General features: G+C 45.1%; 1 protein-coding gene across 1 annotated transcript in view; it reads right to left on the bottom strand.

The window, feature by feature from the left end:
* mast1a (microtubule associated serine/threonine kinase 1a) overlaps positions 1 to 12,518 on the bottom strand; it is a 54,459-nt gene extending 41,941 nt beyond the window's left edge. The window contains 2 exon segments of the mRNA XM_076991794.1: positions 8,540 to 9,051; positions 12,132 to 12,518. Coding sequence (XP_076847909.1) covers positions 8,540 to 9,051; positions 12,132 to 12,518 — 899 coding nt within the window.
* Between the last annotated feature and the right edge of the window lie 3,306 nt (positions 12,519 to 15,824).

The raw sequence follows: 15,824 nt of genomic DNA on the forward strand, positions 1-15,824 counted from the left end.
ATTTGCAGTCCATAACTATTCTCATGAACACACACACACACACACACACCTAAACATGCATAGAACGACAACAGTGAAATATTTAGAGGGAGTGCATTAGGACTGGCCAACAGAGCTGACAGACGGCAGGGAGGCCCTGAATAACACTCACCACTAATGCTTCCTCTCAAGCACCCTACTGAGTGAGAGATGGAGAGAGACAGGAGAGAGAGAGAGAGAGAGAGAGAGAGAGAGAGTAATGGATGATAGTAGTGATGGAGACTGAGCCTGGGTTCCTTCAGTTTAGTATTAAAATGTTGTAATTATTAATATGTCATGCAGGTGACATCTTCACACGTCACAGGTGACACTCATAAACCTCTCATTCAAATGAATGTAGCTGTTTAGCTTTAGTGAACACGGATGGAGTTTTATCTTGTGAGGACCAGTCCTGCCTCTCAAACACTACAGCATCTGTGCAGGGTAAGTCCTTAAGAAATAGAGTGAGCATGAAAAAGGACACTTATTCTATGTCTTTCTCTAATTCAGTCTTTCTCTCTTTCTAATTCTCTCTCTCTGCCTCCCTCTGTCTCTCTTGTACACACACACACGTCTTTGTCTCTGACCCCTGAACTCATTCAGATTGCACTAACTAAAACAGATAAATTAGGACAACTCCACTACAGATGTTGTGGTTTGCAGTAGCTTCTGACCTCAGTCAGTGATTCTACGCTCCTTGCCTTATCTACCTTCCTCCAAAGACACTAAATCTCTAACCCAGGTAAGTGTCAATTTATTCTGCCATTTTCTTTCCCTACTAGTATCCATAAAGCTTGTTCTATTCCATAATGTGTCTGCCAATTCCTGTGTATGTATCCCACAGAGCACATAGATACCATCATAGCCATCGCAACACCAATAACCTAATTTACCCACAATGTTCACCACAAACTCCAATCACAGTGACTGGAGGACTCTGGAATTGCCAATCGGCTGTCCAGAAGGCTGACTTCATCTCAGCTCTTGCATCCCTCCACTCGCTACACTTCTTGGCTCTGACCGAAACCTGGATCACTCCAGAGAACTCTGCAACTCCGGCTGCTCTGTCCTCTGCCTTCTCATTCACCCATTCCCCACGACGCCTTGGAAGGGGAGGTGGCACAGGTCTACTTTTATCTCCAGAGTGGCGTTTCACCCAACTCTCCTTTCAGCTCTTTCAATTTCTTCCTTTGAGTTCCATGCTATCACTGTATCCTACCCCACTATTCTTCACATCATTGTGATTTATCGCCCTCCAGGTTCCCTTGAGAACTTCATTGACGAACTTTATACCCTCCTTAGTCAATTCACCATTGAAGCAAACCCACTCATTCTCCTTGGAGACTTCAACCTTCCATCCAACAAACTTCATTCATCTTCCATCCTTCCATTGCTGTCTTCATTTGACCTCGCCATCAACCCATCCACTGCGACTCAGAGAGCAGGCAACATTCTGGACCTGGTCTTTACACGAGCCACCGCAACATCGGACATCACAGTCACCCCACTCCACCTGTCAGACCATCACCTTCTATCCTTTTCTTTCCCCTCCCTGCCATCTCCACTCACACTTCCCCTCTACATTCTTCATACTTTCACCCAAATTTGTGCTCCATCAATCCCTCAACCCTTGCTGCCACTATTTTGCCTCCCTTCCTCATCAGAATTGTCTGTCTTCTCTCACACTGGACACAATTACTGATACTTTCCTCTCTACACTCTCTTCATCCATCAATCTTCTGTGTCCTCCCTCCCCCAGGTTTAAGAGATCTGTTCCATCCACCCCCTGGCTAAGTCAAGTGCTTCGCAGCCAAAGGAGACATCTAAGAACTGCAGAGAGGAGGTGGAAGAGAAGTCGCCTAGATTCAGACCTCCACTCATATCAATCTCTCCTTTCAAAGTTCTCACTGGAAGTCACATCAGCAAAATCAGCCTAGTACAGAAAGAAATTTGAATCATCTGCATCCAACCCACGCAAGTCATCTTCTTTGAAGAGAAGATTGCAGCAGTCCATCAGTCCTTCTCCCAACCTTCCTACTAGTATCTCTAACCCAACACTCAACTCCTTGGCTTCTTTGTCCCCTCTCTCCTCAGACAAGACACATCAACGTCTGACTTCTAGCAATCCTACTACATGCCCACTGGATCCAATTCCTTCCACTCTTTTCCAGAATATGTCAAGAGAACTCCTTCCGTTCATCTCAGCAATCATCAACAACTCCTTAGTTTCGGGTCATGTACCTACCGTGTTCAAGATGTCAAGGGTGGTACCAATCCTGAAAAAAGCAACACTTGACACCACTGACATGAACAACTACAGACCGGTATTACTTCTTTCTTTTCTATCAAAAACTCTGGAATGAGCAATGTATGACCAATTATCTCTCTTCCTCACCCAGAACCAACTCCATGATCCTAATCAGTCTGGCTTCAAACGGGCACACTCAACAGAAACTGCCCTCAAAGCAGTGACCGAGATCTCCATGCTGCCAAGACTAACAAGCTATCATCAGTTTTAATTCTTCTAGATCTTTCTGCAGCCTTTGACACGGTCAACCACAACATCCTCATGTCTGTTCTTTCTAGTCTCGGTGTGACTGGCTCTGGTTCCAGTCATATCTTGAAGACCGTTCCTATCAGGTAACATGGAGAGGATCTACATCCAGTGCATGTAAACTTTCCACTGGTGTCCCCCAAGGCTTGGTCCTAGGCCCTCTTCTCTTCTCTTTATATACTTGTTCCCTTGGTGACATTATTTTGTCTCATGGTTTCTCTTATCATTGCTATGCTGATGACACCCAGCTAATTCTTTCCTTCCCTCATTCTGACATCCAGGTTTCTAGGCGTATCTTGGCATGCTTGGCAGATATTACTTCATGGATGACTGATCACCACTTGAAGCTCAACCCTAGCAAAACTGAGCTTCTATACATTCCAGGAACCCCAAACCCACACAACAACCTCATAGTTTCCTTTGAGAACACCTTGTTAACACCATCAGAAACTGCACGAAGCCTGGGTGTAACGTTGGACAACGAGTTGTCCATGGTCAAAAGCCGATCTGTACAGCAAACACTCAGAACCTCAAGCTTGGCTCGACTCGAAACTCCACGCTTAAAGTTCATGGAAGACAAAGCTCCAGACTATTCTCCATCCTGGCTCCAAGATGGTGGAACGATCTTCCATTAGCTGCTAGGACTGCAGAGTCTATTGCTATCTTCAAGCGTAGACTGAAGACCCACCTGTTTGTTCAGTTTTTACCAGTGCACTAATTCAGCTGATACCACTTACCGTTGTTCTTTAAATTGTATGTCTGTCTGTGGTTATTTGTGCTTCTTGGCAAATGTCTAACTTGCAAAACACTAGGTAATGACATTGACTCCTGTAGTTTAGTAGTAGTCTGACTCAATGGTATCTTGAATTCTGGCCTATCCGTACTATTTCCTAGGATGAATTCTGTGATCGGATGCAAAGCACTTTGTAAGTCGCTTTGGATAAGAGCGTCTGCTAAATTCCGTAAATGTAAATGTAAAATGCAAAATGTAAATGTAACCATCATGGATCTTTGTACTAGGGGCGTGTCCTTCTGGGAACCGCCTCTTTTAAATGATTGACAGGAACATTGAAGAGCACAGGGGATTATGTGTACACAGTTAGAACCTGCAACTCCCTCACTTGAAGTGAACCACAGCTATAAATGAAACCTCATATCTACATTTGACTTCAGATTCCGATTAATCTGTTGCAGTAACACTGATATCCTTGTTTAAATGTCATATTGAATTATTGTGTAAATTTATACTGGCAAGTTTGAGCATAAAAACCGTCACTGCACGGATATGAAAAGCCATTCGGCAGTTCAGGCTCTTCTGGATGAGCTGAACAGGGACCGAGGTGTCACTACCCTGGACGTCAGCACCAGCGCAGGGGATACAGCGTCTGAGCAGCAGCGGGCTGTTCTGATCCAGAAGTGGTCGTCTGTCTTTATATGTGACTGTTTGCCCTGCATAGTACGAACCTCACCTGTCAGATGGACGGGCTCATATGAGCCCTCATAATAAACTGCATGGTCATTATGGCTGGTAAAATCAGAGGGCTCTGATGATCCATGTTCAGTTTTGACATTACACTGACACCTACTCTATGTAACCAAAGGGTTACGTGACTATTGGATGACATGGATGTAAATGAAATGCTGGGTGGGTATTTTAGTGGTATTTTAGTGTTGTCTTAGTGGGGTTTTAGAGTTGTTTTAGTAGTATTTTAGTGTAGTTTTATTGTTTTTTTAGAGGGCTTTTAATGGCATTTTAGTGGGGTTTTACTGGTGTTTTAAAGTTGTTCTAGTGGGTTTTTAGTGTTGTTTTAGTGGTATTTTAGTGGGGTTTTAGTGGGGTTTTAGTGTTGTTTAGGGTGACCAAACGTCCGTATTTCCCGGGACATGTCCGTATTTCACGTCCTGTCCCGGGCGTCCCGGGATATTTTTTAAAACTGTGGAAATGTCCTGGTTTTTAAATTCCGTAAATCGGGCCATTAATTCTACAGGCACTAGGACCCTGAGCACGTCGCTGTATGACACGGAATTCCTGATCAGTTGAGCCTCATCATACTCAACTGGCGGAGAAAGAACTCACGTTCACCACCCCCCCACCCCCCCCCCCCCCCCCGCTCGACAACTTACGTTCGCCCCCCCCGCTCGACAACTTAACCCCCCCCCCCAGTGTCCTGGTTTTCCCAAACAAAAATATGGTCACCCTAGTGTTGTTTTAGTGGTATTTTAGTGTTGTTTTAGTGGTATTTTAGTGGGGTTTTAGTGGTATTTTAGTGTTGTTTTAGTGGGGTTTTAGTGTTGTTTTAGTGGTATTTTAGTGTTGTTTTAGTGGTATTTTAGTGGGGTTTTAGTGGGGTTTTAGTGTTGTTTTAGTGGTATTTTAGTGGGGTTTTAGTGGTATTTTAGTGTTGTTTTAGTGGGGTTTTAGTGTTGTTTTAGTGGTATTTTAGTGTTGTTTTAGTGGTATTTTAGTGGGGTTGTGGCTTGGTTAGCTAGATAGTACATGGTTTGGGACTACTGCCCCACTGAACTAGCACCCTCTCCTTTTAGAACAAACAAATACATCAGTATACAGGGTTACGTACTCAGCAGTGGCAAACAGGAGGTGGGAAGTTAATGTCATGAGCACTGCAGTCCTGCCAATGAGGACCAATCAGGTACGGTTTCACTCAGCTGCACAGAGCAGCTTTAGTGGGTCCCAACACCACGCAAGGGTCCAGGACAGGGCCATGCTGTCTGACTGGATCCAGGGAATCAGGGCCGTGCTGTCTGACTGGATCCAGGGAATCAGGGCCGTGCTGTCTGACTGGATCCAGAAAATCAGGGCCGTGCTGTCTGAGTGGACAGGCCTGACACACACTCACTGTTCAGGGACAAGCTCACAGAGTAGAAGAGATTGACACTCTAGATCTCATTTCCATGGTTTCTGGTCATGCCTGAGTGAGCATGCCTGTGGGTTGTGTGTGTGTGTGTGTCTGTAACCTCTGCTGGATCTTAGCTCCATCCACAATAGACTATACTTTGCGCATACATCACACGAGTGCATGTGAACACATACACACTCTCTCTCACACACACACACTCCTGTTGGTCAACAAAACACATAAAATCAACACTTAATTTAACAACAATTCAAATGTCATTCCCCAACACACACACATACGTGCAAAACACACATATACAAATGTCCTTCACATTTCACAGTTAATCTATTAACTGCCAGTGAAAAATGACCAGTGCTAATTTGTCATTTGTACCTGTTTAACTTCTCTCCAGATGCAGGACTGTACCTTTAACACTTTTACATAAAGCGCCAAGTAGGACCGGCCCCCATGCAGGAGTGCACCTTTAATGTTTCACAGCACCAAGCGGGAACAGATGCAATACAGGACAGCAGGAGACAAGTTACGAGGACAAATGACGACGTTTTCAAGCTCTTTGACATCTTTCCTATTATGCAGTGATGTTAAAGGTGCCGTGAGCAGAAGGACACAGGGAGAGTCCTGAAGAAACAGGAAGGCAATTGGAGTTCTATATCTACCAGGGGTGTGTGTGTGTGTGTGTGTGTGTGTGTGTGTGTGTGTGTGTGTGTGTGTGTATGAAGAATGAATAAGAGATTAACAAGAGTAAAGAGTGTTGGGCCATAGTGATCAGTCCTGTGCATTTTTGTGGTGTGTGTGTGTGTGTGTGTGTGTGTGTGTGTGTGTGTTTGAGCATCCAGCATTGGTGTAAGATGTTGGGTGTGGTACCCTGTAGGATCACATGATCCCCCTTGTTGCTAAGCAATTGTGGTGGGAGGACAGGCACAGTTGGGGGGGGGGGGGGTGCCAAACACGAAGGGCGTAAAAAACAAACAAAAACGAGAGAGTGCGAAGTGCAAGTTAGAGAAAAAAAAAGAAAAACGACATTTTGAGAATAGGCTGGCAACCAGACAGGCGTGTGCAAGAGAGTGGGTGGGGTGAGGAGAGGAACTGGAGAGAGAGAAGAGAGAGAGAGAGAGAGAGAGAGAGAGAGAGAGAGAGAACTGTTAAAACACAGTCACATCAAAATGTAGGAGTGAGTGGAGTGGAGGAGAGGAAGAGGAAGAGGAGGGGTTGAGGAAGGGTGGGACACAAAAACCTGAGTCATCTAACTACCCCTCTGTCCTCCACAACTCCAAACATCAATATCCTCTCAAACGCACACACACACACACACACACACACACGCACACACACAAACACGCACAAACACACACACGCATACACACACACATACACACACACACACACACACACACACCTTTCACTCGCAATCACAGTGCACAAACACCTTACTCATTTCAGCCCCAAAAAAGAATAACCTCTCCTGCTTTTCTGAAATAACTTCTCCTCCTTTTCAAACGCTCGCTCTCCTCTGCTCCTGTCTTCCAGCAGAGCACGTGTCACCCCCACCAGCTACATCTGAACTCTCTCACCCCATTACAGGGACCTGACAGAGGCTGTTTTCTCCATTGAAAATAAAGTCTGCCGAGATGCAGGTGGATCAGATCTGTTCTGTTATACAGCAAAGCTAACCTAAGAGCAGAGTGTATGAGGGAGAAGGGCTGGGCTGCGTCTAACACACCCAGAACACTTGGTCCAGAACTAGTGTGTCACACACACACACACACACACACACACACACACACACACACACACAGAGCAACTGGTCCAGACCTAGCATCTGGACCCTCACAGACCCTCACAAACAGAGCTTAGAAACCCAATTGCATTAGCAGGTTCATAAAGAATAAACGGGCATTAAAGCAAACATCACACTGTGATACAGTACTCTGCCTTAAACTGTTCTAGCTACATGTTGATATGAAATATTAAATTATCATAAGCATCAGTTCCTGACCAACAGAAACTGGGCTATAATGTATAAATCTGAAAAAAGGGACCAGACTACAGCCTCTCAGCTGAAGCAGACAAATCCAAAGACAGCCCCGCCCCTCAGACATCACAGTGGAGACCCTGACGGGCAGGACCCGGGTCCGGTGGACAGCAGATTTCACTCTCCGTAAACCCCGCTCACCCTCACCGGGATCACGCACAAAAACCTTGTGAGGCCACTGACAAACCCAAACAGTGATGTCAGTAGTGCCACAGAGTTTAGAGGTGATTAACCCTTGTGATGTCATATTTACCGTGGCAACATGAGCACAGAGAAGAGGACAGCCCAATCAAATGACCAGCACATGACACCAACCGCCTGGTGAGCTGTTCATATATAAAAATACACAACATTCATAACATAAATAAAAGAAAAGAAATAAAATACAGAATATATAATTTAAATATACACTACAAAGAATCGAAGTGATTACACAGATGCAAAAACAATACCGATATTTGTTCAACCACAGATGCTTATGGTGTGATATCTACAGACTCTACCACTGGGAGCTAGAGTGAATCCATGGACTGCACCAAGTCGAAGTGTTATATAAGCGACCAATCAGAAACCACACTGTCACCTGGGTTGTGTGCTGAACAAACAAACACCTGCTGGCTAATGGTTTGCCGTAAGTGTTTCCGCTTTAGGACATTACACTAGCAGAAATGAGAATACCAGTCAAAGGTCTGAACACGGCTGACTAAATGTATGTTTTTGATATCTTTGTAACAAAAGGATTGTGTTTAAGTTTGTTTCTAAGAAAAATATAAATTGAAAAATTTGTTAGCCAATGTATGAATACATTTTCAAAACACTGCATTTTAGATGCACCTTCAGCAAATAGTAAAAATAAATGTGTAGGTGTGTCCAAACTTTTAACTGGTACTATACATTTTTGTTAATTAACAGCTTCTGGTTATTGGATGCCATGATTTTGCAATTAAATTACAGCACCTCCCCACTGTAGTCAAACTGCCACCTGGCAAATGGCAGAGTGGCATCTGTAGTCAATCACCTGCTGTTTGTTTATTAATATGGCAGCCGTGTGGAGACATCAGCTGGCGTGTTATCTTGTTGCATTGATTTGGTGCTACTGGAAGCTCCTCTGTGCTGGAAATAACTACACTCAGGAGGGCGGGCCGAAGGGCGATGGTGAGGTGGACGGGCCGAAGGGCGATGGTGAGGTGGACGGGCCGAAGGGCGATGGTGAGGTGGGCGGACCGAAGGGCGATGGTGAGGTGGGCGGACCGAAGGGCGATGGTGAGGTGGGCGGGCCGAAGGGCGATGGTGAGGTGGGCGGACCGAAGGGCGATGGTGAGGTGGACGGGCCGAAGGGCGATGGTGAGGTGGACGGACCGAAGGGCGATGGTGAGGTGGGCGGACCGAAGGGCGATGGTGAGGTGGACGGGCCGAAGGGCGATGGTGAGGTGGGCGGACCGAAGGGCGATGGTGAGGTGGACGGGCCGAAGGGCGATGGTGAGGTGGACGGACCGAAGGACGATGGTGAGGTGGACGGGCCGAAGGGCGATGGTGAGGTGGACATGACGGGCATTTTTCTCATTTTGCTACCATGACACTGACCTAAACCTATCAATACCAAATCAAATACACCTATGACAGAACCTCATACTGACAGCACAGCAAGTGGAAACAGTTACAGTAAAGATCTGAGAGGGAGTTTGGGTGTTAGGTGATGATACTCACAAAGCAAAGGGTCAGTTACCGCGTGTTTTTCTAGATGATTCAAAACAACAGACTGCACAGTGGAACGAGAGTCCACACTGGAGCCTGCACACATCCTCATCATCTTTCTGTCCATCTGCATACCCATCCATCCATTTATCAATCCATCCAATTCAATCTCCACACACATCCATCTATCCTGCTGTTTATTCATTTGTTTAGTCGGCTGAACATTCATTCATCAGTCAGAGCTTCTGTTTGCATCAAACACACTGCGGACAGCCTACGTGGCTTCTCTGTCCCTGTCCCTGGTGGACTTAATTTCAGCAGACTCACTGTAAACTCCCAGATCCAGGCTCAGTGTAGACTCACAGATTCAGACTCACTGTAGTCTCACAGATTTAGACTCAGTGTAGACTCACGGACTCAGACTCACTTATAGACTCACAGACTCAGGCTCATAGTTACAGACTCACTGTATGCTCATGGTCTCAGACTCAGGGTTGCCAACTTTTCAAGATCGCTTGGAGTGAGATTTGAACCTGGAGGAGGTGGCGATTGTTGACGGGGGGGGTGGGTGGCGAATGTAAGTTGTTACCGGGCGGGGTGTAAAATGGACACAAATTAAGTATTATATCGCGATCGATCGATCACCAGTTGTTGGCGCCAGAGCGAACTAGTAACTCATTGAATCATAGATGTGGATCACAGGTAAATAAACTAGATTTTTTTTTCGGCGTGAGATATCGGAAGTGTGGCGTGAGAGCGTGTGAAGACGGTCAAATGCGTGTGTCTCACACTCAATGCGTGAGAGTTGGCAACCCTGCAGATTTATGGTCACAGACTCACTGTAGACTCACTTACCCAGACTGATTGTAGACTCATGGACTCAGACTCACTGTAGACTCACTTACCCAGACTGATTGTAGACTCATGGACTCAGACTCACTGTAGACTCACTTACCCAGACTGATTGTAGACTCATGGTCACAGACTCACTGTAGACTCACTTACCCAGACTGATTGTAGACTCATGGACTCAGACTCACTGTAGACTCACTTACCCAGACTGATTGTAGACTCATGGACTCAGACTCACTGTAGACTCACTTACCCAGACTGATTGTAGACTCATGGACTCAGACTCACTGTAGACTCACTTACCCAGACTGATTGTAGACTCATGGACTCAGACTCACTGTACATCCAGTAGTCTCACTCACTTTTACAAAGGCACTTGAATAATGCTAAGGCACTTGAAGGTAATGTAATTCATCACTACTCCTGCATTGTTATATCTACATATGCTATATGTGCTTCTGTTATATATCATTCTGTTATATTCTGTTATATATACATATACTGTATATGTTTCTATCATATATATATAAAGCTCTGAAGAACTTTACAATCTATAGTCATCTATTAAACCATCTATCTTGTTTTAATATAGCATAGTCGTGTGTTATGTCATTATTTTACCTTATTATATGTGTTTGTCAAAAATGTAGAAAATATTACTAGATTTACTAGATAAACTAGATTTGTCCAAATGTTTGACTGGTAGTGTACATATACTGTGTGTTTCTGTTAAACATGTACTGTATGTGTGCCTGGAACTCTTGAAACTAAAATGCATTGTAGGAGCACCGATGCTTACACAGCTGATGAAGGACCTTCCTCCAGAATGTCCAGCTTCTCTGGAAACTGTGTACTACACTCTGATTTTTACTAGCTAATCCTACATCTAACACTGCAGTTTCTCCATGGAACCACCATCAGATTCTTCCTCAGCAGTATATACGCAAGCGAGGTTTATCATAACATTTATTCAACGAGGTTCTAACAAGATAATCTCGAATATTCTATATTCTATATAACAAGAATATTTATCAGTTCTTTTTCAAAAAGTTTCCTAACATCACAGCAGCCACTACAACATCTGGCAAGACAAACAGATGTGTGTCGGACTCAAAGATGAAAGATGAAAGACGGCGCCTGCAGGAAGGCACAAGGAGCACCCAATAATAACAATCGATTGGTTCCAAGTGATTTTAGTATCCGTGTTAATACGTTTCCATGTGACCACAGAGTGGCTGCTTTGACGTTGTTATGCTAGTGCAATTAGTTAAAGGTCTGAGGGCCCCATCAAGCTGGTATGCACTGAGACAGGAAAATAAACATGTGTGTGTGTGTGTGTGTGTGTGTGTGTGTGTGTGTGTGTGTGCTCAGGCCTCTGGTAGAAGGCCCGAGTGAGGAACAAAACACATGACCATCCATATGTAAAATCTTTTATTTGTGTTTCTCTCCCTGTCTCCCTGTCTCTCTGTCTCTGCCAGGACTTGTCTGTGAACTATGACCCACTGGTGCTAGGACGGGTGAACCAAAGCACTTTTGTACGTCATCAGGGAAGAGATATCCTGCTAAATGCAGTAAATGTAAATACATGTAGGGAGCACCTCAGTGTGAAGGCACATACACATGCACCACTAACCCGCTAACCTCCTGTTCTCAGTTCAGCTTTAAAGTCTGCCCTTCCCACGCTTCCCCTCACAGCGTGTGCGACCCTAGCTGACCTGGAGTCAGCAGGGAGCCGCTGTAGTCGAGCTCTGACGCTAACCCCGGTGACAGGCTGCTGCTATGGGCCAACCAGAGGGGGAGGGAGGTTCTTCATCAAAACAGACTCGTATCAGCTGTGCCCATGCCGTGGAGAATTAGCATATCTGGTATCTTCTACAGGACTTTTTTTGCCCTTGTTAGATGGCAGATGGCCAGTGTGGCTGTTCAGGACGTGTAATGTGCAGCAGTGATTCAAATGCTTGTTATTACCATGTTCTTTCTCAGTGGCTGCTGTGGCTGAGGTGATTTGTGGGAGGGGTTATGAAATGATGGAGGTGTGGCCTAAGGAAAAATGGACCAGTAACGATGGTGGGGTTGGAGTCACCCACAGACTCGCACTGACCTCCTCCTTAGACTTCTCCTCAGACACCTCCTCAGAGACTTCCTCAGACTTCTCATTAGACACCTCCTCAGACTTCTCCTCAGACACCTCCTCACATGTCTCCTCAGAAACCTCCTCAGACTTCTCCTCAGACATCTCCTCAGAGACCTCCTCAGACACCTCCTCAGAGTCCTCCTCAGAAACCTCCTCAGACTTCTCCTCAGACATCTCCTCAGAGACCTCCTCAGACACCTCCTCAGAGTCCTCCTCAGAAACCTCCTCAGACTTCTCCTCAGACATCTCCTCAGAGACCTCCTCAGACACCTCCTCAGAGTCCTCCTCAGAAACCTCCTCAGACTTCTCCTCAGACACCTCCTCACACATCTCCTTAGACAACTCCTGAGACATCTCCTCAGACAACTCCTTAGACACCTCCTCACACTTCTCCTCAGACACCTCCTCACACATCTTCTCAGACACCTCCTCACACATCTCCTCAGACTTCTCCTCAGACACCTCCTCACAACTTCTCCTCACACATCTCCTCACACTTCTCCTCACACTTCTCCTCAGACACCTCCTCACACATCTCCTCACACTTCTCCTCACACTTCTCCTCACACTTCTCCTCACACATCTCCTCACACTTCTCCTCAGACACCTCCTCACACATCTCCTCAGACTTCTCCTCAGACACCTCCTCAGACTTCTCCTCAGACACCTCCTCACACTTCTTCTCAGACACCTCCTCAGACTTCTCCTCAGACACCTCCTCACACTTCTTCTCAGACACCTCCTCACATCTACCTTTCATTCTCCCACTTAGCTCTTTCCCTTGCTTTCTTCTTACCACATAGAGAGGAAAAGAATGAAACAGACTCAGAGCAATTAACATCAAACACACACACACCCTTACCAATACAAAACTTCCATACCAAACATCAAACATATTCTTCACAAACACATTCAAAACCAAACCTAACATCAAACATAACATTCACATGAAAGGTCTTTAAACATTTATTCACACACACACACACACACACACACACACACACACACACACACACACACACACACACACACACACACACACACACACACACACACATACACATATACATAGTGCATTTGAAGGAAAGTATGGGATTAGAGATAGAGAGATTAGCACAGTGTGTCCAGAGGGAGGTCTGGGATTAGAGAAAGAGATTAGCACAGCGCGTTCTGTGGGAGGTATATATTAGCATAGCTCTTTTGGCCATTGGGCTGTTGCAGGCATATCTATGTGTGAATCCACCAACTATAACCCTCTCTTTCTCTCACACACCCAGACACACACACACACACACACACACAAACATACACACAGAACACACACTGGCAATAGAAAGAGACAGACAAAGAGAGGGTAAAATAGAGAAAGAGAGAAAGAAGGAGAGAGAAAGAGAGAGAGAGGCTGTCATTTGAACACATGCTGTACAGACCAGAATCTGACCTGTGTTCAAAGAATGGCTTCTATCACAGTCTCTCTCTCTCTCTCTCTCTCTCTCTCTCTCTCCTACTCTCTCTCTAATCTGCTGTTACACAGAGAATCACCACACACACACACACACACACACATCCGTTATGTACCCAAATGAATACTGAGACATAAGCGCACACACAAAATATACACATAAACACATTAAATCAGCAATTTCTCTTTCTCACACACACCCACACACACACACAAGTGATAAGCAAAAAGTGAAAGTGACTATGAGACAGCACAAATGTGTGAGCCAGATCAGGGTTAACAACAAGTGCATCTTCATCATCACCACCATCATAATTTTCTTCATCATCATTATCATCATCAGTAAGCCATGTCATCTCTGTCACACGAGACCCTCTGTGTGCTCAGAGTGCTCACTCCTCACACACATGAAACTGCACAAGAATGACAACATTGTTGTTCTAGATCCCATTGTGCACTCGTTCATTCATCCTCACATCCTCTCATCCTCACATCCTCTCTTCCTCACATCCTCTCTTCCTCACATCCTCTCACTCTTTCTGTTCTTGCTCACACGCGTTTACCTTTTCGTCCGGCGGAACATGTTGCTCACGAGGCTGGCTGACCCACTCTCTCTCTCTCTCTCTCTCTCACACACACACACACACACACACACACACACACACACACACGCCCACGGCGGTGAGGGCGACAGCAGGTGCCGAATGTGTGAAAACACACACGCGTGTGTGCGGAGTCGTGCGGAGCAGCAGGCTAGCTCAGACACGCCATGACACTGGCTTCTGTTTCTACACACGCTTGTGTGTGTGCGCTGTCTACATTAGTGTGTGTGCGCACAAACAGAGAGAACAGGAGAGAGGATAGGGAGAGAGAGAGAGAGAGAGAGAGAGAGAGAGAGAGAGAGAGAGAGAGAGATTGCTTGCATAGAGGAGGCGGCTCTCAAGGGTAACGTGCCAACCCAGGAAGTGAAGACAGCAAGACAGAAAGAGGAAGGGAGGGGTGTGCGTGTGTGTATGTGTGTGTGTGTGTGTGTGTGTGTGTGTGTGTGTGTGTGTGTGTGTGGACCTAGTCACTAAAAGCCTATCAGAGCACAAAGCTTGGGGCGGTGTCAGTCGTAATGGAAATATGAATGACTCAAGGGAAAGAGGGAACAACAGATGAAAAGAAAGAGAAGGAAAGAGAGACAAGCAAAAGAATGAGAAAGATAAGAGTGAGAGGGAATAAGAGTGACTAAAGACTGAGAAAGAGTGAAAGAGAGCTGATGAGTGGGGGTTCATATTGATGGTTTTGCATGATATACCACATACTTCCTGGGTGTGGCTTCATCCTTAGATGATCAAATCCCATTGGCTACCATGACTTGGTCCGAAAAGAACGTGCAGCTCTCTCTCCCTCTCTCTCTCTCTATCTTTCACTCCTTTTCTCTCTCCCTCCATCTGTTTTCCATAATATTGTTTATAAAGTGACATCATCTCTATGCCCTATTATGACCAAGGTAGATAGATACACACAAACCATGCACACTAATTTACATGCACATAACATAGGCCACACTAACACTAACATATACATAATATAGACTACACAAACAATACCATACACATAATATAGACCACACAAACACTAACATACATATTCATAATACAGACAGACACTAACACACACACAAAATACACACAGACCACACAATAATACCCACAGACCACACAAACATTTGCATACACACACAAGACTGCACAAACCCTAATGTACACACAAATAATACAGACCATATAAACACTAGCATTCATATAATATACAGACCACATAAACAGTAATATGTGCACACATAATACACACAAACCACACAGACACTGATACACACACAAAGCACAGAGACCATACACATAATACACACAGACCACACAGACACTAACATACACATAATACAGAAAGACCACACAAACACCAACATACACACATAACACACAATGACCACACAAACACCAGCATACACATAATAAAATCACATCCTGCTTAACACCTCAAAGCAGGAATCATGATGACATTTCAGTAGGTTTAAGCTAGGACACACTCTCTTTCAAACACACACACACACACACACACACACACACACACACACACACACACACACACACACACACACACACACACACACACACACACACACACACACAGAGAAAATACATAATTTGAGT

Source organism: Brachyhypopomus gauderio, unplaced genomic scaffold (genome assembly GCF_052324685.1).
Source record: "Brachyhypopomus gauderio isolate BG-103 unplaced genomic scaffold, BGAUD_0.2 sc86, whole genome shotgun sequence".
Lineage (NCBI taxonomy): Eukaryota > Metazoa > Chordata > Actinopteri > Gymnotiformes > Hypopomidae > Brachyhypopomus > Brachyhypopomus gauderio.